General features: G+C 43.3%; 1 protein-coding gene across 1 annotated transcript in view; it reads right to left on the bottom strand.

Moving 5' to 3' along the window:
* FGD3 (FYVE, RhoGEF and PH domain containing 3) overlaps positions 1–23,009 on the bottom strand; it is a 119,832-nt gene extending 96,823 nt beyond the window's left edge. Inside the window, exon 1 of the mRNA XM_075713520.1 lies at positions 22,862–23,009. Coding sequence (XP_075569635.1) covers positions 22,862–23,009 — 148 coding nt within the window. The remainder of the gene's footprint in view (positions 1–22,861) is intronic.
* Between the last annotated feature and the right edge of the window lie 3,084 nt (positions 23,010–26,093).

Raw genomic sequence — 26,093 nt, 5'->3', positions numbered from 1 at the left:
CTGGGTCCAGTCTTGTTCAACTTATTCATCAATGACCTGGACGAAGGGACAGTGTACCCTCAGCAAGTTTGCTGATTATACAAAACTGGGAGGGGTGGCTGATACACCAGAAGGCTGTGCAAGACCTGGACAGGCTACATGGTTGGGTGGAGAGGAACCTAATGAAGTTCAACAAAGGCAAGTGTAGGGTCCTGCACCTAGGAAGGAATAACCCCATACACCAGTACGGGTTAGGGATTGACCAGCTGGAAAGCAGCTCTGTGGGGAAGGACCTGGGAGTCCTGGTGGACAACAAGTTAACCATGAGCCAGCAATGTGCCCTTGTGGCCAAGAAGGGCAATGGTATCCTGGAGGGCATTAGGAAGAGTGTGGCCAGCAGGTCGAGGGAGGTTATCCTCCCCCTCTACTCTACTCTGGTGAGGCCACCTCTGGAGTACTGTGTCCAGTTCTGGGCTCCCCCATTCAAGAAAGACAAGGAACTACTGGTGAGAGTCCAGCGGAGGGCTACGAAGATGATTAGGGGACTGGAGCATCTCTCATGAGGAAAGGCTGAGAGAGCTGGGTCTGTTTAACATGGAGAAGAAGAGACTGAGAAGGGATCTTACCAACGCTTACAAATATCTTAAGGGCGGGTGTCAGGAGGATGGGGCCAGACTCTTCTCAGTGGTGCCCAACGACAGGATAAGGGGCAATGGGGAAAAACTGAAACACAGGAAGTTCCATCTGAATATGAGGAAAAACTTTACTCTGAGGGTGACAGAGCACTGGAACAGGCTGCCCAGAGAGGTTGCGGAGTCTCCTTCTCTGGAGATATTCAAAACCCACCTGGACGCGATCCTGTGTAACCTGCTCTAGGTAAACCTGCTTTAGCAGGGGGGTTGGACTAGATGATCTCCAGAGGTCCCTTCCAACCCCTACCATTCTGTGATTCTGTGAAAAGAAGGGGGAAAAAAAAAAAGACTGAAAGTGAAAAACAAAGGATTTGGATAACAGATGGACAGGGGAGCAAGGAACATAATAAATGCATACCACGGCCTGTAAACTATTTCATCCCAGCTTAGCTTTTGTGCGATCAGATGTGGAATTCCTCTATTTTAGTATACTGCCCAGGTATGAGGGGTGGAGGAAGCAAAAGGGGAGGAGAAGTGAGGATGTGTTTTTAATCTGTGCACAGAATAAAAGACAAAGGGAAACTCAGATTTAAATTACAAAGGGTACCAATTATTGAATTCAATTTTGCCGACCCTCCCAACACAAACTTTAATGCTCCTCCTGATATTTAAGAGCTTTCCAAGCAGTGTTTAGGGCTGTCCCAACTCTCATCTAAATGGAGGTACCCTGACAGTCAGGTCTTACAGCATCTCACCCAGACAGACCACAGGGCTTTACAAGTGACAAGTTCTTAACCATATTTCCAAATTGATCCCAGACTGACCCTTTGACTGAATTAGACAACATTTGAACTTCTGCCTGGGCTAAAGACAATGTATATTACCTGAAAAACATAGAATTCTAGACTTGGCAAAAGTCAGCTTGAATCCTGCAACCATAAATAAAATATTGTTCATTTACATTGAACACTACCAACCTGGACCTTCACTAAAAGAATTGCTAGGCTGACAGACAACGCTGCTACCCATGCACGCCTTCCTTCAGCTCCAGTGGCTTTTAATCCAGCTGAGAAGCAGCTCTCCAGAAGACAACCATCCTGCCGCTCTGGTCTGCTCTCAGGAGGTACCTGCAGCTCCACACATCCAATCTTTTCCTCCTCCTTTTTTTTTTTCCTAGAATCATTTAGAAAGAAACTTATCACTAGGCCAGGTCAATATCCATGAGCAATTCTCCAAGCCTTCTCTGTGTTCTCTTCAACTTAAGGAAGGAGGGGATGGCAGGGGGAGCAGTGGAAACCTACAGGGTAGGCCACGTAGCATAAATCTGCAGCTCCTTAAAATTAGCAGTCGTGAACAGACAAGCAACCCAATCTTTCCAACTGTGCAGACTGAACTAAATTCCTGAGCAAGTGTCCACTAATGAAAATGACCCATCCTCAATTTTCCGAAGATTAATGTTGGGACAGATTTCAAACATAGGTGGACTTGCCAACATATATACTGCAATGGGACTAACTGATCACGGGTTTTATCAGGGGAACTCAGTTATTATATCAAGAACGTAAATAAATCCATGAACTACACACACACACACACACACATCTACAAGCAGAATAGTTGCAAGACTTATTTTAAACATCTGCTAAGCAGATGATTCCCAGGTCTTCAGCAAGAAATATTGTTTCCCTTCACTCCTCCTGTTCTGCAGATTTTTTGCCCTTCACTAGTTGTCCAGAGAGAGAGTAATAGGTTATATTGCATTAAAATAGATAAGGTAGACTTGTGTTATCAGGTGAAGGGGGGAGTTTTTTCATTTTTTACTAAAAAAAACAAACAAAAATACTGGCACTGAATTTGAGATTTCAAAATTTCCCCATAAAACCCTAAGTTCTTCAGACTTTATACTGCTCATCAGAAAAGATTATTTCAAACAGCAAAATACAGCACCGAGTGCTCAGGATTGGGAGGACATCCCACAGTTTGCAGTCTCCCAGCTCCAACAGCAAAGCCAGCAGCCGGAGCACGCCTCGGGTCCCCCTGCCTGGCGGGTCCACAGAAACCTCCATGGGTGCTGCCACCACCCCCCTGCCTCCACCTTGGATGCTGAGTATGTTTAAGTGTAAAGCGTTTCGGAGGAACTACATCAGGTGCCATGATTTGGTATTTTCCAACCAGGTTAAAAAAAAAAAAAAATCCATCAGGAAATGCACAATTATCATTTCAGACAATCCAGTACAATTCCCAAATCCTGGGACCATACCCCAACGTGTCAGAGTGAAAATGCCTCTGTAAAACTTCTGTGCACACTGTGGTTCCTTTAATCATGATTGGATGATCTCAAAGGTCTTTTCCAACCTAAATGATTCTATGATTCTGTGATGAATTGCACTAAGAGAACAAGTCCTATGAGGAGCGGCTGAGGGAACTGGAGTTGTTTAGTCTGGAGAAAAGGAGGCTCAGGGGAGACCTTACTGTTCTCCACAACTACCGGAAAGGAGGTTGTAGTGAGGTGGGTGTTGGTCTCTTCTCCCAAGTAACAACTGATAGGACGAGAGGAAATAGCCTCAAATTGCACCAGGGGAGGTTTAGATTGGATATTAGGAAAAATTTCTTCATGGAAAGGGTTGTCAAGCATTGGAACAGGCTACTGCCCAGGGAAGTAGTTGAGTCACCATCCCTGGAGGTATTTAAAAGACATGTAGATGTGGCACTTAGAGACACGGTTTAGTGGTGGACTTGGCAGTGTTAGGTTAACAGTTGGACTCAATGATCTTAATGTCAAGTGTCTTGGAGAAAGTCACCTGAACGACTAGCTCCAGGTCACAGCCACCTAAAGCAAAAGTGCTTCCCAGGACCAAGGGCCTCAAAGCATACATCAGCTGCTTAATAAATAAAAACCGAAATACAAGTAAGTTACCTTGGAAAACAAGTAAGACACAGCCACGAATTTGTGTTCCACTGGGAGAAGAAACATAGTTCATGTGCTAGCTACTTAAGCTGTATTATTTCAAAGATAGTATCAATAAAATGTTAGATTAATCTTAAAGCTTTTGATTAAAAACACCAGTGAGGCACGTTACTTCCAAAATCGTGATGGAATTGCTCATGTTGCTTAGGCACAGTACCTCAGTAATATGTTCAGCAGAGGGGTAAATAAAAAGACATGAAGAGAGCAAAAGCTGCAATAAAATAAGTTGTTTGGTGGGGGGGATTACTTCATATAAAATTATGCATTTTACTCACAAACCAGCCATTGAACCTTTTTACATATCTATAAGCCTCTTAACTACTACACAGTTTAAACTGGAACAGCTAAGTGTGGCCCATCTTGTACTTCCCTCTAATTATGAATTGCTTCTTAGGATGAACAGCAGTGAGAAACTGTTACATGTGTACAAAAGTATTGCTGAGATAGAGTACAAGGCGAAGCTGCGGATGTACGTGCCTCCAGGATCTGTGGCAAAGGATCTGAGCCCCGCATCTCTCATCAGTTGCAAGCCTTCTGTTTCTCACCCCCAGTTCGGTATCTGATGGTGTGAGTTCAGGTTGATAAAAACCATCACTCAGAATCCTTTACAACACAGTATTTTATTGACTTAAGAAAAGAAATATTACTACAGCAAAATTTTCTGGCTCATTTGTCTACTCTGTTTTCTGTACACACAAAAATACACACAGGAAATGTGTGCTAACACTAGTTTTTAATCTTCTGGCTTATCACACCATTGCTGTACAGTGACTTCAGCTCTGTATTGGTACAAAACAGAACAACCTTCCCTTGGTTTCACATCACATCATGGCTTGCACAGACGGGTATGTGCTCAAGAACATTTTGCATTGACAAAGATGCATCTGAAGCATTTACATGTTTGTAATTAGTGTCAATATTGTGGCAAAGCTTGCAAAGGCACCAGGACTCCACCACACAAATGGATCACAAAACCACCCCTTTTCCAATGAGCTTAACAATGCAAGAATAAACGCTTCCAAGTGTCTTTGCTCCCACCATTAACCTCTCATTCAACAGGAGTATCATTTCTAGTAACAGTTCATCAGAAGGTGATGATGATTGTGGTTTTATCTTCTGCACAATTTTCTTCAAAGCCTTTACAAAAAAGTCTCCCCTCACTTTTTTTTTTTTTCTTATGGGCACATACAGCATGGAGCTTATAAGCATTCTAAATACACACCTAAAATTTTACAAGTTCCATAGGAAAACATTTTGGAAATAAAATGTTCTGAATTTTATTCTTTTTCTAAATCAACAAAGGAATACAGAATTTTTAATGCAAGACCACTCATCTTTTTATCTTTAAGCATCAGGTGTCATCTGGTGGATTGACACAGAACTACACTGAAAGTAACCTTTCCTTAGAGCAAATTTTACTAGGGAAGTAAAAATAAACAAGCTAAGCCGAGATAATATTTACCTGTGACCTCAGAGATGCAAATAATAGAAGTACAAACCTCTATCAGGTGCAGGTGTTTAGAAAAGGATCAACCATAACACAACTAGGGATTTGATGGACTTACCTTGCTGAAGTTCAGGAAACTCCAGTTATTTACAACTTACTGTCCAAAAGCTACTAAAAAGCATTCAGAAAGCTACTAAAAAGCTGTATGTCTCCAGCAAAGATATTAAAAAAACCTTAGTCAAATTACTTTTTTTTTAAAATGTAATCTGAGCTCCATAAGTAACTACCTGAATCTGGAACTGGAGCTTTAAAGGCAAACAGTAACCTTCAGTGACACATCAGACTGTTTTCCCTCATGGGGAAAAAAGAAAAGAATAAAAAAATCAGATGCCTTGATCAAGGCCAACAAGTATGCTGCAATCCTTTAAAAAAAAGAGCAAATACTTAACTAGAAACCAAACTTCCTATTTCTTTCTGTGCCTTTTCAACACAGATTCTGGTCTCCTCTCTCTAAACCATTAACTATCTCTGACATCATGATTTTAAAAAATATACATCTCCTTTCTTACCACTGAAGAGCAGTAAGAGACCGAGCCAAGAAGAGAAAAGAGACTACAACAAACACCTAATGAAGCTACATAGGGGTAAAAAAACCCACATTAAAAAAAAAAAAGAAGAAAAAAATGCCTTTGCCAGGATCACCACCAAAAGATTTACTTCTATCAGTTTTAATGCTTCAACTTTAAAAATACCCCCCCCTCCAATGTATTACTTTAAAGACATTGATTTTGAAATACATTATTTAACAAACTCAATAAGCAAACCATGGGGCAGATACCTTTGGGAAACACTCAAGTTTTTAGGAAGAAGAGCAGCATTAAGCAAGTTACAAGGTAAAAAAATCAGCAGCATCTTCCTGGCATTTCAAACAACTTCATCATTTGCTGTGGAAGATCATGGCTATCAATAGCACTAAAGTAACTTTTAACTGTTTGAAAGCACTGCAAAATCTGATTGCTGGAGAAGGCAACCCAGCCTCCACAACATGGTCCTGTTTGTCAAGGTCTACAGAAGTTAGACTCCATCAAGTTCAAGTATTAATCTAAAGTTAACTTGATGAGCAAAGTAAACCTTTTGGATACAGAATCAATCCATGCTTTGATGCTCCTTTCCTGTGCAGGATCAAAGGTTTGGACAGAGAATACTGGCCAAGACTCAATTTAAGCCCTGCTAGCACAGCCCCACCAAGCTGGCTTTCCAGCCCCACCGTGCAGCAGGTTTCAGCGGGGATGACAATGGATGTGTCACCATCCCCATTCTAGTTCTGACCAGAGAGGTCCTTTGAAGCAAGCCTCCCAACTCGCTTCACCCTACTGTGTTTTGGTTTGTAGCTCAGCACAGTCTCGGAACATATGACCTGGACTCCCTTCAGAGGAAATGAACTTAGAAGAGGCATTCAAGGAGTGCATCTAGCACACAATGGCACGCAGTCTGCAAGGCCTAACTAGAGCTGATCTAACATAAAAGCCCTTCAAACATACACAGGACAGACGCAGGGTCCTCAGCACCAACTTTCTTCCACAGATCCACTTCTATAGGCTGCATTTATTGCTGACGTAGACTCAGCCAACATACGCCATTTTTCCTTTCTTGGAGATTTTTAACCTAAAAATAAATGTTTTACCTAAGTAAAACCTATTGCTAAACATTAAAAACTAAGAATACATCCTAAAAAGAACAATACCAATTGGAACTGCTTCCCACTCCTGAACCAAGAACAAAAATACTCCAAGAATTGTTTATATGCCTTCCCTACAAACCAAATCCAGTCTTCCCCCAAATGTGACACAAGACAGAAGCCAACCACTGCAGCATTGTTTTTTAAAAAAAGTCCAGGCTATTCAGGAGGATGCGAAAGCAAGCTTCTCAGCAGGGATTTCTAACAGGCAGCACCCACTGGAAAAACATCTGTAGGGGACTGCTCACCTCTACATCCCAAGTCATAGCTGCCATTGAGACTATGTGTTTACACACTCTAAATCAAGTTGAAACCTTAAAGGCTATCCAAAACACCAACAGACCCACCTCCTCATGCAAAGAGCTGCCGTGCCGGTAACAAGCTAGCTTAGATCCGACCTGAGCTTTTGGGCTTAAAGCTGAACCTCCCAAGTTCAGCAGGGTTTTCCAGTCAGTTCAAATAGCCTAATCCTCTTTTTTTTTCAGACTCCAAATGAAGTCCTCAGCTGCCCCAGATGAAGCAAGGAAGAGAGAAAAAGCTTCAACAGATCAGAGGAAACAGCCAATCCTCTTGACTTTCTCAATAGCTGTCAGAAGTCCAGCTGAGCTGACAAAGACCAAAAAGCATTACCTCAAGGCTCAATTCAAAGGTACCTGATTCACAGTCACATTGAAGTGCAAGTACTGTATACTAACATCTAAAGGTTCAGTTGTTTAAATTATACAGTGTAAGTCAGTACTTGCAACACAAGTTTCTGGTTCACCTGATTAAAAACTGTCAAGTGACTAAGTGCAAAACATGGTCTGCCTAACACGAGCAGCACCTTACCTCCCAGCAACCTCCTAATTCCACGCCCAGTTGTTTTGGGTGAAAGCTAAAAATACTTAAGGTAACTAAGGAGGCTAAAATACTTATTGTTTAAAAAAAAAAAGGTAATAATAATCATTATACTGCCCCATGCATGTACCCTTGATGCTCTGAGGTGAAGATATGGTCTTGCTCTTAGTCCTAGGGGGATAAAAAGCCCCTAACTCTGCATGTATAAGAGCAGCCCTCCTCTACGAACTGCAGTGCAGTGACAGTGCCAGAATTAAGTTATGTTACGGCTAAAGGCCCCAGAATGTCTTAACACAGTGCCAAGGAAAGCCACTTCAATGCGGTATCTTCCATTCATTAGGGACTGCAAACCCTACGTTTAGGGGCATGGAAAGAAGCCGAGAGATTTATAAGAATTAGCATGGCTATATCTAAAGTTTCCTACAACACCCACTTTTTCCAGCAGAGCAGATCTGTGGTCTTCTGAGGACTCAATTAAATGCCAGTTTATTCAATACAAACAGACCAAACTCTACCAAGGCACCAGCTTCCAGCTAAAGAAATCTTCTCCTGACACACATCTTACAGATTCCTTAAATGCACATCTTTCTCGTGTTGCCTTTATTGTTGCTGCCAAGTATGCTGTCTGCCAACACAGTAGTAACTCAGCCTTGCAGTGTGAGAGGAGGGAGGGAAACGGGGGGGAGACATTCCTAACAATATCAACAATTAGGAGTTTCCTGCAACACCAGCAGAACACTGGTGAACAGCTGCAGAAATGCAGAAAATGCTTTTCTTCTCTTAGACTTGATTAGCCATCATAAGATGCCAAGACAATCTCCACTACCACTGTGATTCCCTGCAAGACACACAGAATTGCTGCAGAGGAGTCAACACTTTAGAGTATTCCCCATCAAATAAGATAATTGCAAAGCTCCTTTCTTTGACAAAACCCAAATCCCCCCCCTTGTCAGCATCTAGTATCTTAACTTTCCCACTACCCTCATAAGTATATATGTAACCCCGAGCCACTGATCATAAAACAACTTGTATTTACCACAAGAATGACAGATACCTTTACTGCAATTTTTCCTCGTCTCCCAAGTTCAAAGAAATCTTGTCTTTCTAGATATACCCATGTTCTTCATAAGCAGAACCACAAATGGAGCCTCTTCAACTAATTTCCATCGTAATGAACTCGGACCTATCTGACAAAGAGGAAAATTAAGGGAAAAAAATAAAAAAGTTTTGTTCCTACTTTTATTTTCCCATTGGAACAGAGGGGTGTAGCAGCCAGTAAGCATTTGTCCCTGTCATTTCCTGCTCTTACTGACCAAGTCCATCATGCCACCTAAAAGATAAAACTCGTATCAAGCCTGCAATTAGAGAGTGGAAAAGATAGCAGAAAAACAACCTATAATAGCCTGGTTTTTTTCCTAATGATATTGATAAGCTGAAGAAAATAACTAACTTTTAAGCATCCTAGATCTTTAACACTGACATTACTTTACAATCTGTATCCTCAAACACTTTTAAAAAATCTAAGAATTACCCAACATTTGAACATGAAGGAGAAAAAAACCATGCCATCACTTGCAGGGAACTCTAAATTTGGTTCAGATCTCTGAGCATACTTACAACCTACACCTGAGCAAAATAAATACCAATATTCTTAGAAAGCTGGATATAATTGCAAGGGAATATACTGAATTCCCATTAACTCAGAAGAATCTTTTTTTTCCCTGACAAGACACTGGTAAATATTTTATCTTCTGCTGTACTGGGTCTGCTTAGTATCGTAGGCCGCCTACAGCACTAAAAATCAAGCATCAGTGCTTGTTTTTGAAGTGTCATCCTAAAAAACATGAAACTAAACATGACTATGCAGAGAGCAGAAAGCATTTCATTGTTTATAATAATTCCAGCTACATGTTATAAGACTATGGTGTACCTTATCTTAAAAACATTGCAAGCCGACCTTTAAAAGTGGGTTAGCCAACCTGAATTCAGAAGATAATGTTCCTTTTCTAGTGGCAAATCCATCCAAGGTTCTGGCAACATATAATACAAACTAAAGCTGAGCTCATATTGCCAAGGATCTGCCATTTGCCTTAACTGGGACAGAGGTATTTCATCACGTGTACAACAGATGATATTTTCGAAGGCCTTCTTAAAAAACAAACACACAAAAAAAAAACCAAACCCACAGCCCCAAAACACTACTCGTGACAAAGATTTTTCTGTCTTCCCAGCCAGCAGACCCTCAGCTACCTTGGCCATACCTCAGCCCAGTCTATACATTCAGCCACAAAGAGCCAGGTCCTGACTACCTACAAGTTGGCTTAGCAGAAGACAGCTTAAAGAGCACTCCTAAATTTGGAGACTAGCAAAAGAAAACAATTCAAATTTAAATACAAATAGTTATTTTGACATGGTCAGTATGACCGAAGTTGAGGGAAGGAAAAAACTTCAAGTGTTTGCATTAACCCTCTGGAAAAGTTACTACACCGCGAATGGATTTGGAACCAGGTCTGCCTAATGGAGTGTGAATATGCTGGTTTGGACCAAATATTTAGAAGACAATTGTCAGTGCTGAAAAACAGGCCTGAAGGAAGGAAGTCGTATTTCTGATTGTTCTCAAGAAGGGATCATGCTGCAATTAATAAATAAAAAAAAAACCCTACAAAGCAAAACCCAAACCAAAAACCACGTGAGATTTCAATTTCAATAGTGAACAAAAACTGAAAATGCATTTAACTTGACTTTAGCCCTTATATTCGGACTACAGGGAGAACTGATTTAATGGGTGGGCCTGAAAAGAGAGCTGCAACACTGATCCATTTAGACCAGCTCCAAATAAGAGATCAGATATGTCAATATCTTTACTTAATATGCTACATATTTCAGCCAGGGCACAGCACCAAATACTGTTGTTATCGAACTTATACAAACACTTCTAAGGTCTCTAAAATTCTGGTTGTAGAAATCCACCACTGAGTCTACGCTACAAACCCTACATAAATCAGACTTTATCATGACTGCCATTAAATAAACGTAAAAATAACAATGCAGAAAAAATGCAGACTTCCAGTGTTTGTTGTTTTTTTGTTTAAACAAACTAGCTCAAATCCTACAATTGTCAGATCCAGCATGGAGCTCTTAAAAATACATTTAAGGTATTTTAAAAAGGGGGAGGGGGGGGGAAGGAATCAGACACTCTAGTTAAATCAATACCAGCAAGTTTAAATGAAGACTCAACATCTACACACCATTTTGAATAGGCCAGCTGGGTGCAGGGAGTGGGGACAAATTCAGAGTCAGTTGAAGCATCAGCTAAAGACACACTTTTTCATCACTAAAATCCCAAATCAATAAAAATCAGAGCACTCTGCTTCTAAGTGAAATAAATGACAGTCTTCTCTTTTGCATCATTATGCCAGACTGAAAACCAAAAAGTTTCATTTTAAGGTCTGCCATACGCCTTTTCAGCATGGAGATACCACTGCAGTCATGATCATCAACTTTAAAAAAAAAAAAAACTTAAACCACCACCAGATATTCAAGTCTTAAAAAAATAAACAAACAAAACCAAAATAGAAGTGACAGAATCGAGTTACATTTGAACTACTCCCCTTTTCTAACTGTGCTGCCTTTGAAAATCCTAACCAACATTTAAAAGAAAAACTTCAATTATATTCCACAAAAAAGTATTTTAAGGCCTTCAGTGCAAATGATGATTTTGCAGTATTTTTAGGAACTAAGGCACATGATGTTTAGACATCTTCAATGCATTTCAAGAGACAGACCAATATGAGATATTGATTTACTAATCAAATAGATATAGACGAAGCTTCATCTTTTTTTCCCCAGGACGTAGTGAAATAAAAAATCTGTTTTCATTGCAAAGCACCTCGGTAGGGTGCCTGAGGGATTCCCTGTAGGACGCACAGTTCTAGGGAATGACAATGATGATCAATTTTGTTATCATATCACCACACCCAGAATTCTGCAAGCTACATCCAGAGTCTACAGGCTCAAAAGTCTGATTTAATACATAAGGTTTTTCCATCACAAGATAGAGGAACATAAATTCTGGGGGAAAAAAAAAAAACAAATGGGGAAACAGCAGCACAATTATGCAGTTACCAAAACTGCACACACATGATCTATCTAAACCTCAAAGTTTCGGATTTAAAACCAAAAGTTTCAGAGGGCTGAAAGTACAAATGTGCATTTTTGCAATCTGGCCACCATAAGGATCTGAAGATCAATGCTAAGTAAGCCTGTAACTGTAGCAACTTGGTTTTTAGTAATTTGTATTACAAACTATCAGCCAAGCAGATACCACAACAGAAATACATCTTGGAAAGAGATGTTGTCATGTCAGGAGAGGTGAGAGACCAAGAACAGTGAGAAGTGGAAAAAGCAAGTGGAAGGCTGATGCTGAGCCTCATCAGTAGCACATGAGTGTTCCTCAGCCATCCTGGAGTGGGACAAACAGGTGACCAGGAGTTTGAGGTTCATCCAATGAAGCTGATGGAATAAATCAGGAAACAGGAGACAGGTTAATCTAATGCGTTTGGCAGATTTGGAAAATTCATAGCAGCTGATACCTGTGTGGTTGGGAGACCCAAGCAATGTAGGTGCAAAAGCAGATGTAGTGGAAATCAAACAGCCAAGTTTAAAACCTGCGCTCTCAAGGTTTAACATCTTTAAGCACATTTCACCAAGCCATTCTCAAATTACAGGTACCACCACCAAATTATGGCTCCTGGGTTCCCGACCCTCCATCAAACAGCGAACAAAACATCACCCTACAGAGGTTCTGCTGCCATAGATAATCATTAAGCAAGATCTTGAACAATTTTCAACAGTCGTTTTGTTTGAACCCTAATTCAACAAGGAGGGAGGACAGAAAAGGGAGCATCAAAACAGGGCACGCTGTGCTCCAGTTGGAAGCAACTTATCTGCAGGTTTCTTACTGCTTTGGGAGAGTCAGCTTAAATTCAAAACACAACATTTTGTCTGTACACACAGCAGCAGGGCTGAGCATCCCTCACCTCCCCGAGTTTATTGTCAAAATACAATGTCTTAACACTTTGAACATACAAGTAAAACAGTGGCACCACTCTGTATATATTTTCTCAACAACTGGAAATGAACTTTTTTTTCTACAATATGTACTAACAACCCTAAATCTGTTACCGTCTGTATTGGGTTTGCGTGGCAAGGTTTCGGTAGCAGGGGGGCTACAGGGGTGGCTTCTGTGAGAAGCTGCTAGAAGCTTCCCCTATGTCCCATAGAGCCAATGCCAGCTGGCTCCAAGACGGACCCACTACTGGCCAACTCCAAGCCAGTCAGCAACAGCGGTAGTGCCTCTGTGATAACATATTTAAGAAGGTGGGGGGGGGGGGGGGGGGGGCGGGGCGGAACCCACCTGGACACAAACTGCAGCTGGAGTGAGAAGTGAGAAAACGCGAGAGGAACGACTCTGCAGACACCAAGGTCAGTGAAGAAGGAGGGGGAGGAGGTGCTCCAGGCACCGGAGCAGAGATTCCCCTGCAGTCCATGGTGAAGACCATGGTGAGGCAGGCTGTGCCCCTGCAGCCCATGGAGGTTAACAGTGGAGCACATATCCACCTGCAGCCCATGGAGGACCCCACGCTGGAGCAGGTGGATGTGCCTGAAGGAGGCTGTGACCTCATGGGAATCCCACCCTGGAGCAGGCTCCTGGCAGGACCTGTGGACCCATGGAGGGAGAGGAGCCCACCCTGGAGCAGGTTTGCTGGCAGGACTTGTGACCCCATGGGAGACCCACACTGGAGCAGTCTGTTCCTGAAGGACTGCACCCCATGGAAGGGACTCACGCTGGAGCAGTTCATGAAGAACTGTAGCCCGTGGGAAGGACCCACATTGGAGAAGTTCGTGGAGGACTGTATCCTGTGGGAGGGACTCCACGCTGGAGCAGGGGAAGAGTGTGAGGAGTCCTCCCCTAAGAAGGAAGGAGCAGCAGAGTCAACATGTGATGAACTGACTGCAACCCCCGTTCCCTGTCCCCCTGTGACCCTCGGGGGGAGGAGGTAGAGAAAATGGGGAGTGACGTGGACCCCAGGAAGAAGGGAGGGGTGGGGGGAAGGTGGTTTAAGATTTGGGTTTATGTCTCATTATCCTACTCAGTTTTGACTGGCAATAAATTAAACTGATTTTCCCCAAGTTGAGTCAGTTTTGCCCGTGACGGTAACTGGTGACTGATCTCCCTGTCCTTATCCCGACCCACGAGCTTTTTCATTATATTTTCTCTCCCCTGTCCAGTTGAGAAGGGGAGCAACAGAGCAGCTTTGGCGGGCACTTGGCATCCAGCCAGGGTCAAACCCACCACACCATCCGTGAGAAAATTTCTGTTTCAGTGAAGGCCATGAGTTCTATGAGTTTACGAATCCTCCTGCTTTAAGACACAATCCAATTTTTAAACAACTGGGCATGAGGGGAAGAAAAAAAAAAACCAAAAAACCCACCACCCACCCCTTGGCACCAACTATTCCATAACCAGCTGCTACAAAGTTTTTCACCACTGAAGTAGCAGCTGTGGCCAGGGGCGGAGCTTGAAGGATTAGCAATTTTTAAAATAACTTTTGGGACTTGCATGGTCTAGGAAATAAAATAAAAAAAAAAAATAGAATATCCTTTCAAGTGAGTAAGAAAAGCATCAGTTCTGCATCCAAGTGAAGCAACTTTTTCAACTGCACAAGCATCAAAATCAAGCAGCCATAACTCAGACCAACGACCCAATTCCAACAACTCCAGACAGTATGGATGAGACAGGCTTTTTGTGGTTTTTTTTTTTCATTTTACTATTTTGAGGAAATCTTACTCTCCCCTAGCTGTGAACACTTGCACCTCTGTTAGTAAACTAGGAATGGCAAGGCAAGACATGTATTTGCTTAAGTTGAAAAAATTATTAAGAAATTCATTTCTCAACTGCATAATAATTGGGGGGGGGGACGACTGTTCCCCCCAACTTTGATATTTGGCTCTGCATTTTTACAGCCAAGAAACAGGCTGCAAGAATGTCAATAGCAATTAGTAAAACATATCCAGGAGGGCTCAGCAGGCAGCACTATTTGTTCCTCCACGGGAAACTTTGCTCTGAGTGAAGAAACTTCACCATTGGTGGGAGCGATGCATGGAGGTGGCGCACCTGGCTCCAACGGGAAATTGGAACAGCTGAGATTTTCCTCCAGGCAAAAGTCATCCACCCCCAATACAGGGCTTTGCAGATATTCAACAAACAGGAAAAAAAGGGGAAAAAAATTTAAATAGAAAAACCATATACGCTACTTCAATGCAAACCATAACATTTCCAACATGTAGCTATACGATGTTACAGCCTGGGGGCTAGACCTTTAATCAGTGTCAGTTACTGTAGATTCAGCCACGGCTCCAGTAGATCTGGGCAGAACTGTGTCAACCAATGGTACAAATTTAGCTGCGGGGGCACAATCCTTTTCTCCATCAAATTTAAGAGGGAATACAAACACAGTTTGCACTGGCTTCACGCATTCAGCTCTCCTATGCAAGTGCGTGCTCTGCTGTGCTCCCAGCAGCTTGCCATCAGCAACACTGCAGCTGCAGTACTCAGCCCAAGGGCCAGACCACTACCATAGGGCTCCAAACATAGCCCCAAGTGGTGCATCAGAGATGGGCTGGGGAGAGGAAGCTGTATCAGTGTTCAGCCTGTGCTGAGAACCGTCATGAGACACTGCCTATTTCTCCCACAAAGGGTGTGAGAACGGAGTTCATTGTCATCCTCTTTCTTTCGCAGAAATGGTGCGGCCAGTACAGGGCATGCTGTTGGACAACAGCAGTAAAATCTAGAACACAAAAAAAACACAGGAGGCTGAGATCTGGTGGTATTTTCATTCATTGGTTTTGGGGGAGATCACTCCTTCCTTTGCCTTATTTATTCAGTTCTCTGTTGTTCTGTATCCTGGATAACCTTTCCTTTATTTCTGCAGTGTCCACAGGTTAATTTCAAACAGTGTTTTGTACAGCTTTCCTCTTTTACAAATTTCAGATTTCTTAACAAATTTTGACTTTAAAACCCTCTTTCTTCAGAATGTGTTCCTACACCCCTTTCAATGTGTTTTGCATTGTACTCACCACGTTTTCCTTCTTTTCCATCTCAGTCTTCCCTTCTACTACTCCATTCACTTCAGTTTTTACACAAACATTTTTATTCAGCATTTTGAAGACATGGGTGAAATTCAAATCACAAGCACCCATCAGATGCATAGGGCCAGTGGCATAAAATACAGACAGTATCTCTGCAAATCTCATTCTGGAATACGGCAGTGTTTGTGGAGCGACAACCAAAATACACTGAACAGGTGACTCCTACCAAACATGGTAAAAGCGTATTTGGAGGCTTCTTCAGGCTTTCCTTTCCCCGCTCCTTCCCCAGACCCAATGTTTGGTACAGTAACTTTCACTATGTTCCAATCTCAAGGCCCAAAATGATTGCTGAAGTAGCAAGAATCTCATGAATGTAAACATTTGTTCAGGGTTAAGTTACCAAGAGAGAATTTCTGCTCAGAGCCTACAAGTTCAAAAAGAAAGAATAAAAAGAGGCCAAGAGTTTAAGAAAACTAGAGACCAGTGTTAAATTCTTTCATTATAGTCAGACACCTGCCTGCTTTTCAGACATCTAAAGTAAACAGGAGAAACCTCTGACATCTAAGCAATATTTAGATGTCTCCCTGCCTTCCAAAAAATACTGGGACTACTAGGCTCTTTGGACTTTTAGAAATCGGATTCTTTAATATGAAGGCTGGTAGCCTCCAAAAATCTCAATCCAGATTGCCACAATGATATGTACAGATGTGTATGCTGCATGCATACACTGTACCCAAATGCTCCATCCAAAGGATAGAGGTTGGGCTTCCAATAACAGGCTGACATCTAACCAGAGTCCAAAGCGTCAGTGTTTTAGCCTTTCACGTTAATTAACCAGCTCAATAAGCAGCATAAATTAACAGTAGAGGTAGCTACACTTAAAGCAGTGGCTCTGTATACTTCAGCAACATAATATTCAAAATGTTTGAAGGAGAAAAATGGCAAATATAATGTAAGATTGATTAATTCAGCAGCCCAACATAAAAATACTCTCTCCTTCAATCTTCATTAAGCCAAAGAATTTCTAAGCAGCAGCATCAAATCAATCTCTGAAGAAATTCAAGAACTAGAATTATCTTTCAAAAGAAGACGCTTCAGCATTTTAAATTATAATTTCACTAATAAAATTATTCATGGCCATACTGAAATTCTTGAGGACCTACAATGTTTAGCAGTTCCTCACCTCTCACAGCACTTGCTAGTGGTCTGCTCCATCTCTCTCCTTTAATGCCTTAAAGATTCTGTCATCCCAGGAGATGCCTTTTCCTACTACTAACAACCAATTTGAAGACCATGAACTGTACATTACTCCGTCCACTGCCTGATGACAGCTTCTTACCCAATGTCAGAAGCTTGCTTTAGAACAGCAATCAATACTTCCAACACATTTAAACATACCGTAGAAGCTTATGCAATTTAAAAACTTAGAAATGGTTATTCTTGCTTTTAGTAACACTGAGCTCTCGAAAAAGTCACCAGCATTTAAGACAGACACAAAAGTTGGTAATGCTTAACACATTTCCTCAAGACAAAAAAGCTCCTTCTCCAGGCTATTACTGCCCAACGTGAGTACAGAGTGGGACCCACGAAGGTCTGTCTAATCAGCCTCTTGGGGATGCCATGCAACAGTAAGCCCAGACTTCCCAGTCCCACCACCAACGCACATTACATCATTCAGGCAGTACCAAATGTCTTAATGCAGGAGAAAAATCCCATTTTAGCACTTCTGCAACTTTTTTATGCGGACAGTTGACTGTCAGAGAGTCATGGGTTTTTAGAGTTCATAACCAAAACACTAATCATACTAAGAGGGAGAGAAGACACAGGGAGAAAAGTATCATGATGATATCTGAAGGGTTATTCAGCCCGTCTCCAAGGTAGGAACCTCGACCCTCTGTTAATGGAGCTTCTGGAGGTGATGAGTTCATGGAATCACCTCTCTGAGCCCCTCAAGGACTCTGCAGGGCATCCTGCATGAGACAACTAAGGTTATACTATGTAAACAACCTCCTCTCCCCAACCTTCCTGCCCAATTCCTCACCCAGCCCTCCCACAGCAGTTAAATCACTGGCTTTCTGTCCGACATCAGGGTCTTAAGCCTGGCCAAGTAAGAAGAAAACTGCAACCCAGAAAACAAGGAAGTGGGTAATACCAATAAACTCTGAAATACAATTGCATTTCACAGAAAGATGAAAATAGCAACAAAAGTCAGTGGCAGCAGAAGAAAAAGCAGGGAGAACAGCATTTTGAGAGGTAACAGTCAGGGACCACAGATGCAATATGCTTTAAATAATGCCATGTAAACTCAGTAACTTAACCCTGAGAAGCCAGGTCACAACTACACACCCTGGGTATTTCTCACAGAAGTACATTGTGACTACTGCCAGAAAGAACAATGGCAATACCAATGAGGGAATGGAGATGAACATCAGGCTGTCGCTCCATTTTGCACTGCAGGACAGGACACCATATACTAGCATTTCTTCTCTGTGCTGGCTTGTATAGCATATATCAATGTAAAGCAAACATGCAGTACTTTAATACCAGAAGCTCCTAATGATAGCCACAATAGTGAAAAGCCACGAATTGTGAAATAAAATTCAAAGACCCATAAAATTTTAAGACATTGCAAAGCATAAAATGCAAATATAGTTATACTATACCTTGCTTTTAGGAGATGGCTGGGGAATGGGAGGGGGAAGAGTAGAGGGAGGGGCAAAAAGTTTCACTGGAAGCACTTTGCAATGTACCTCCACTATTGTTCCACCAACAAAGGCCTTCTCAAATTTCACTACTCATAACCTCCAAACAGCCAGAGTTTCATGCTGTGACTGACTGCCTTCCAACTACTGTATGCTCCAGAGAATGCAACACTGATCTGCAAACATCTATTCCCAATTTCACGGTGGATTTTCACGGTGGAGGTCCGGGGTCCTGTGCTCAGGTGAACCAGGCTTGGTTCTCAGTGGGGAGTTCGAAGGGGTTGGCAGAGGACAAGAAAATGAGACCTGAGTGCTGGTGGGGGGTATGCAGCATGGCTGGAGAGCTGCCACATCATGCAAAGAACTAGCTTAGGAGTTCAATGATACTCCCTCATAATTTCCCTCTCCTCTCTCTCAATTGTACCTTAGTCCACCTTATCTCAGGCTACCTCAAATTCTCTGTTTCCACATCTGAAAAATATATGAAGTTATATTTTACTTAAAAGGAACTTTCAACTAGTTCAGGGAATTTGGAACAAGAGACATATTTTGCAAATGGCATCAATATTCATCATTATGCAAGAATCATAAACCAAGGTCTCTCAAGTGAAACATTCATTTTCACATTAAAATTTGATAACGCCAACAAAAATTAATACTGCAGTAGTTATTACTACTTCTAATCTGCCACGCTATTTACTCCACTCGGACAAGTTAACATCTACATAATCAATAGCTCAAACCTCTAACACCCTATCTGTATCCAGTCCTTGGAGCTAGAAATATTTATTACTTCGGTTTTACCAGCCACCCCTTTTAAATAGTTTCAAATTCTTCAAGTTTTCAGTATTTAGTAAATGAAAAATACTTTAAATGTTTACAAAACAGCTTGAAGAAGAAAATTAATCTTACTCAAAAGCATTGTACAAGTTTATAGCTCTAGTAGAAACCGGTGTACAGTCAGAGAGGAAACAAAGCATTAATCACATCACTGTTGCATTTATACTCTCTGCCCTTTCAATTCTCATATAGACCACTCGGTCACACTCACTAATGAAAGCAGGGCCATTTTCGCCAATATTACTGATGTCCAATAATCTTTAGATTCCTAAAACAAAAAAATGTACAAACAATTTGAAAAAAACCCCACATTCATTATTGTTGAGCTGGGTCAGTAGTAGCAGACAAGCTTCAGTCAGGAACATCCAGTGTCCACTGAGCTGGACACTTTACAGACACACGGGAAAACAAAGCTGTTCCTGAAGACCTGCTACAGAAGGTAGTTCATTTTTCATCGAAAACCAGTAGGAAACACATAGATTTTAGATAGCATTTCAGAAGGCAGCAGTCCCCAAATCACCCCATCCCACACAGCTTGTTTGAGAACAAGGCTTCCCCAAAACCAAACACATAGCAACGTGATCAGGGAGCTTAGAGTATAAAACCCTTGGGATGCTTTGCAAAACCCAGCCACAAAGCCTGTCTTGAAAACACTGCAATGCAAACAATGCACAAGTAAAAAATCATCACCTTGGATACTGACTTCCCAAGTCTTTCCCTCCCAGTGTCCCATGGTTTCGACATCTGCTTCCAATGCTACTGACCTAAGATGGTCTTCCTCTTTCTGGATGATGCTATGGAAGCTCATCCCATACAAGAAGCCACGAGGACCACCACCACTCTATTTGGATTCCACCATTTTTATTGTTTTGAACATAACATCCTCTCTTGCATCTCTGAGACACTTCAAGACCAAATAAGCTTTGAACTCCCAACCGCCTTGCACATTATCACCTCAGCTGACGTTTGGAGTTTGGGGGACATCCACAAGAACTCTGCAGGCCAGTATTTCCCACGGCATTACTACATCACACTGGATTTCCTTAAGAAAAGGGCAACCTATTGCCAACCCCCTGTCTGTCTTCCCCATCTCTGAGGAAGATATCTGACAGGGCTTGCATCTGCACATTTGGGAAGAGGCAGAGCTCCTCTGGGAAGAAAGAGTCCTGGCTTCATTTTCAGCAAGGGTTTTAGACATACATTTACATGCAAGGAGGTGCACCAAAGGGGACAATGGCAATTCCAGCTCCATTCAAGAACAATTTGAGCCAGGACTAGATAAGCAGGGCACATCTGATCAAAGTCACAAGAGCAAGCAAGCTTAGATTCTACAGACTTCTGGTAGATCACCACACTCTAGGTGCCGTGACTTTGAAAACAGAAATAACTTTCTCACTGAAGACAACCACAGTCAACAACACTACATATTCACACATATGGTGGGATATGTATAGCAACTATCTACAAGCATCTAACTTGAGAGCCCCGGTTCCTTCTATAACTAATGGAGAGACTGCTAACACAGGTATTCCAGCTCCTGCATGCTCCAGTCCATGTGGGAGGTCCATCTCAGGACTTAACGTACTGAAAGATCGGTACCCAAGTAGTTCAGGAGGTGCCAGAAGCCAGAACATCCCTGGATCCAGGGCAGATGGGGAACCTCAGCAGATCTGCAACTCACCATAATCTTTCTTGGGTTGATCCAGCCTTTACCTACCTGAGAAGCAGGGCAGAGAACTTCCATTTTTTAAAAACAAGGATTTATTTCTTCAAAAGAAGGAATTCCTTTAAACTCAATTTCGTTTTTATCATTTTTTTCTCTAGCTTTATTAAGGTAAGGAGACATACAATATAAAGAACTGGGTCATAAACGAGCTAAATCAGGAACAAAACCAGCTTGCTTATTTCAGGGTATAATTTTATAAACTCAGCTCTGCTAGTTTGCATATGAACTGCATAACTAAAACATCCTAATAGCATTGTGAAAACTATGTTTCTATTAAAGATAGACTTCTAATAAAGAAAGCAAGAATACTTTTATCAATGTATACATATCCCATTTACATTCTGCATACTTCTGCACTTGGACAACAAAACTAATTCTGGTCATTAACAATTGCCAATAGTCTCTTCCACTCTTTGGTGCTGCTGCCTATCAGGCACTGCAAGAAGTGGTTAGTCCCAGATTCTTTTAAATTGTAGAGCCATTTTCCTTTGTGTTAAAATTCCCTAAAGCTTGCAAGGGAACTGAGGTAGAGTATATCCCTTTAACATAGTTTAACCACTCAATATTTGGAATGGAAAATGTGACTTGGGTACTGAGGTTTAAAAAACAGCTACGACGTATGCAGCCAATTTTCTAAACATGAATCTCATAAGGTTTTTTAGGTCTTGTTTTTTCTTTCTTTCTTTCTTTCTTTTTTTTGCATGAGAATGTAGGGGTTACAAGAAACAGCCAGCTAAATGCAACAGTCCATTATGGCTCAGAGGTTTCCAATCTACAACTAGAAATGGTTTACCTTATAAGTACTAACAGCTCCAAAAGGTATTTAAAAAGGAGAGAGTGGAGAAAAACTTGGCATTTCACAAGTGCCTAAATATGGATTGGCAGGAAATAAATTTGATCTATGCAGGTAATAGTAGTCTTACTAAAATAAGTGTTTAACAAAACTGGTTTTATGTGGTTTTAGGAGAACTAAAAATATATTTACACAGCTTAGTACTGTATTTACTTAAAGATGCAATCTCTGAGCATTGTCAGCCATGCAGGGACGAGGCTCTCCTAGGTGCCTGCAGACAACCACTAAGCTTGCAAGGGAAGCACAGCAGTGTAACTGCCTGCAGCCAATGCTTCACCTCCACGAAGGTGGAAGATCAGGGCAGTAGCATTTGCCAGCCCCAGCTGAAGAGCTCAGGCCTAAAGAGGGCTGGTTTGGACCCCGCTGACAATGGGTTTGCGTTAGAAACACGCCAGCCTGCTCATGGGAGGAAGGGGGGGCGGGGGGATTTAAAAAACAAAATTAAAAAAAGAAAAAAGGAAAAGTTAAGCATCGCCCCGGGTCTGTTAAGGCTGCCCCGCTCCAGGCCGGGCCCCCGCCCCGCGGGGCAGCCCGACCCCCGCGGCCCCGGGTCGCCGCTGCCCGCCCCGCCGTGCCTGGCTGCTCGCTGGCGGGCGGGCAGAGGAGGACCCCGGCGCCCGGTGCAGCCCCCGGCAGCGCCGCCAGGACCGCGCGGGGCAGCGCCCGGGCGTGGTGCGCTGCCCCTCCGACCCTCGCACACCTGGAGCGGGACCGGCCGCTGGGCCGGCATCTGTCCGCACCCGCCGGAGGGGCCCCGCGGACCCCACCCCGCCGGGACCCCCGCCCGTCCCGATCCGCTCCCCCGCCCGGGCTCCCCGCGGCCCCTGGCCGCCCCAGCCTCCGCTGAGGAGAAAACTTGGCGGGCGAGCGCGGAGCTCGCACGGAAATCTCTCCCCAGGGCGCAGGGGACTGGGGGCGGCAGACGTGCCGCAGCCAGGGCAGCTCCCCGGGCGGGCAGCGGGGCCGGGCCCGGCGGGCGCAGCCTTACCTTCCGGCTCCATCTGCTCCCGCCGCCGCGCTCCGGCGCTTCCCGAGCTGCTGCGAGTCGGGCCAGGCGGCGCGCCGGGCTGAGCGGTTACAAAGGCGGCCGCCGAGCGAGGGGGGTGGGTTTCCTCTCCCTCCCACTGCAGCTGCATCGCGCCATGAGGCGCCGCGAGCGGGACAAGGCGCCCCCAAAGGCGGCGGAGGCGGGAGGTGCTCCCGCCGCCGCTCAGCCCTGCGCCGCCCGCCCCGGCCCAGGCGGCCAGCGGGACCCGCCAGGAGGGACGGCGCCGGCTGCCGGGGGCCCAGATGCTGCTCCCGGCCCGGGGGCGGCGGCGGAGGAGGAGAGCACCCGCCCGGCCTAGCACTTCGTTACGGCCGGGAGGCGGGGGCCCCGCTGCAGGCCGCCGTGGCGGGGGGGTGGGGTGGTGGTGGGGGGGGGTGTCTCCTTCCCGTCCGGCCCGCCGACAGGCTCCCACACCGGCTGAGGGGAAAGTAACGTCCACCGCTTGCGTGGGACAGCACTACAAGGGACTCACGCTGGGTCAAAAATGACCCGTGCTGACAGAGGGCCGTATCCTGCTCCCTGGCTGGGCTCCCAGAGACCCGGCCCGCTGGACACAGCTAGCCAGGAGGAAGGGGTGTGCAGGCTCCTCGGGATGCCCGCACACACCACAGAGAGGGTTCTCCTCACTTCGTGTGTCAATAAATAGGAAGCATCCCCAGGGCAAAGCCCAAAGTCATGTCAAAAGCAGCACAAAGCGAGGCTTCAAAAGGCTATGAGCTCCCGCACCAGCTGTTGGCTTCAGAGCCAAAGCTCTTTGGTGCAGCTGCTGGGGGCAGCTGTAGGGCACGTGGCAAGGCCCAGTGGAGACCGTGCGTCCCAGGGCCATGGATGGCTCCCCAAACTGGCGTCCTGTCCTTTATGTACGTGTCAGAGAGCAATTCTGGTTCCCAAAGACAACCAACCTGTTCCCAGACACCGCACCCCCCCAGAGGCTATAAGGTATTTCAGGACTCCTTAAAACGTCAGACCGGGAGATGCCCCTGGACTCACTGCTTTGCATCTCTGTCAGGGAGCAGGATGCGCCAGGAGTGATCACAGCTTAGCTGAAGGGTAATGCTCTCCTTCACGGGCAGCAGATCATTAATGCAGCGCTGGTGAAGGGCTCCTTCCACCGCTGCAGCCAAGGTAAAACCCTGTCTTTTCAGCTGAGGTAGATGTTTAAAGCAGAGCTTTCTGAGAGTTAAGATCTTCAGCTCCTCATTGCAAGGAGTGAATAATACTGAGCAAAACAAATGTATTAAGTTTAAAAGCATATATCAAGCAATCTATCTCTGAGAGAACGAAACTGTGTAAAACTCTTCACAAAGGCATTTACCTTCAGGAAAAAATGCAAAATGGTAAATTCAAAAGTTTACATTGGGCTTTAGTCTATTTTTTATTGCCCAGTAATTGGTCATTGCTCCTTATTCCTGAAATGTTCGCTTTGATGTAGGCCCCATTATGGAAATACACTTTTGGGTAACTTCAATAGTGTGGTGGAATGGAAGAATATTTTTGTAATGAAATGCATAAAATGGATTTCTTTGGACTAATTATTCCAGAATAAAAGGAATAGCTGGTCTAGAGTACCTCTACGAATAGGGTCTACTTAAACCAGAGCAAGAAAGCAGATTTATCGGTAATGAACCAGCCTGGATTTCTTGATGTGACTTTTGAGATCCTGCCTGTTACTTTCAAAATTCTACCTCAAAGCATTAATACACATATACAGATTTAACATACAACTAACGATTTCAGAGATTAGACTCCCCATATTTATTGCTGTACAAAATAGTTATAGCTCCCTGAAATTAGTCCTGTCCTTTAGGACAATGAGGCACATCATCTCTAAAGTACTTTCACCAGAGCATATCTGAGCTTACCAACTATTGCTACATGGTTATCAGACATAACGGGTGTTCAGCAGCAGAAACAAACTTAAAAATTGTTGAAAATTACCCAGGTTCTTTGGTCTCAAGAAAGCAAGGTCCATGCTATAAAGTATAAATCTGAGACAAACAACTGTTTATTTTAAGCATTGAAGCATATTTGATAGAGCACCCGAACACCAAATAACCAACATTCTTTAAAAGGATCCCTTTATTTCCTGTCCAATTTTTTCCCCACCCTAGCCAGCATTTTGGTTTGATTTGTTTTTTTTTTCTAGAGAATTAGAGCATTTTTCATTGTAGGTGCTCTCAACTCTTACAGTCTGGGCATTTGCAGTATTTAATTTGTATCTCTGACCAGAATCAGTTGAGTAATTCTGGAGGGAGTTTACAATTTAAGCAAACATTAAATTGCAGTCATTACTTTTGGCCGGCTAAGATTGTAACAAAGGGCCAGTATAAGTTTATTCACATCTAAGAATAAGCCATTTCTTCAACCAAGGTAAATAATTTGGAGTCAGAGAGCCGTTTCAGTAGATAAGCAACAAGAAGGGCTTCTTTTTTGCAACTCTGCTGGGGAGTTGAAGGAATACAAGCTACTGAGAAGGCAGGCTGACACTACCAGCAAAAAAGCAAAACAGTACAGAATTGGGTTTAGAACAGGAAGGTGTTTGCTGTGACACTTCCTCTAAATATGGAAAATTTTCCCCCTGAATTGAGAGGCATCCAATCCTTTACAAGGATGAGGAACAAAACCTGGGATTGTGCTTTGTGTCATGGGTTTATGACTCTTCAGTAAAAGCATAAGACTCAACCTTTTATTGAGTTGCAGGCCGTAGATCCATATCCAGCTATGTTAAGCCCTTTCCTCCTAACCTGACTATCTCAGGCACCCAAGCTGTTTCCCTTCAGTCTCTCATGAAGTTGCAATAGGAACAAGTCTGTCTTGTCAACATTTCTGTCACTTCTTGCCATTTTCAGGCTTAATCTTAAACAAGTCAAAGCTTCTATTATATAGAATAGAAACTGATTGGCAATCTTCTGCATTGAACTGGATCTTGCTGAGCACCTTAAGATCTTAGTTTTATTAAATCTTATTTGAAAATGCAAATTGCACTTCATACCCAGTACAATATACTTCTTTCCTTTAAGCTTTGAAGCACTGGGCAATGGCCATTGAATGTGGTCTTTATCGTGGAATATTTTTTATTGTTTTCAAACCCTTTATGTCTAATGCACATGTATGCAAGGGTAAGAGAAAAGGGTCAATAAATGCAGTTGAAGCAGTTAGTAAAGTTCACACA

This window comes from Pelecanus crispus, chromosome 7 (assembly GCF_030463565.1).
Source record: "Pelecanus crispus isolate bPelCri1 chromosome 7, bPelCri1.pri, whole genome shotgun sequence".
Classification (NCBI taxonomy): domain Eukaryota; kingdom Metazoa; phylum Chordata; class Aves; order Pelecaniformes; family Pelecanidae; genus Pelecanus; species Pelecanus crispus.
This window is presented reverse-complemented; position numbering and strand designations above follow the sequence as displayed.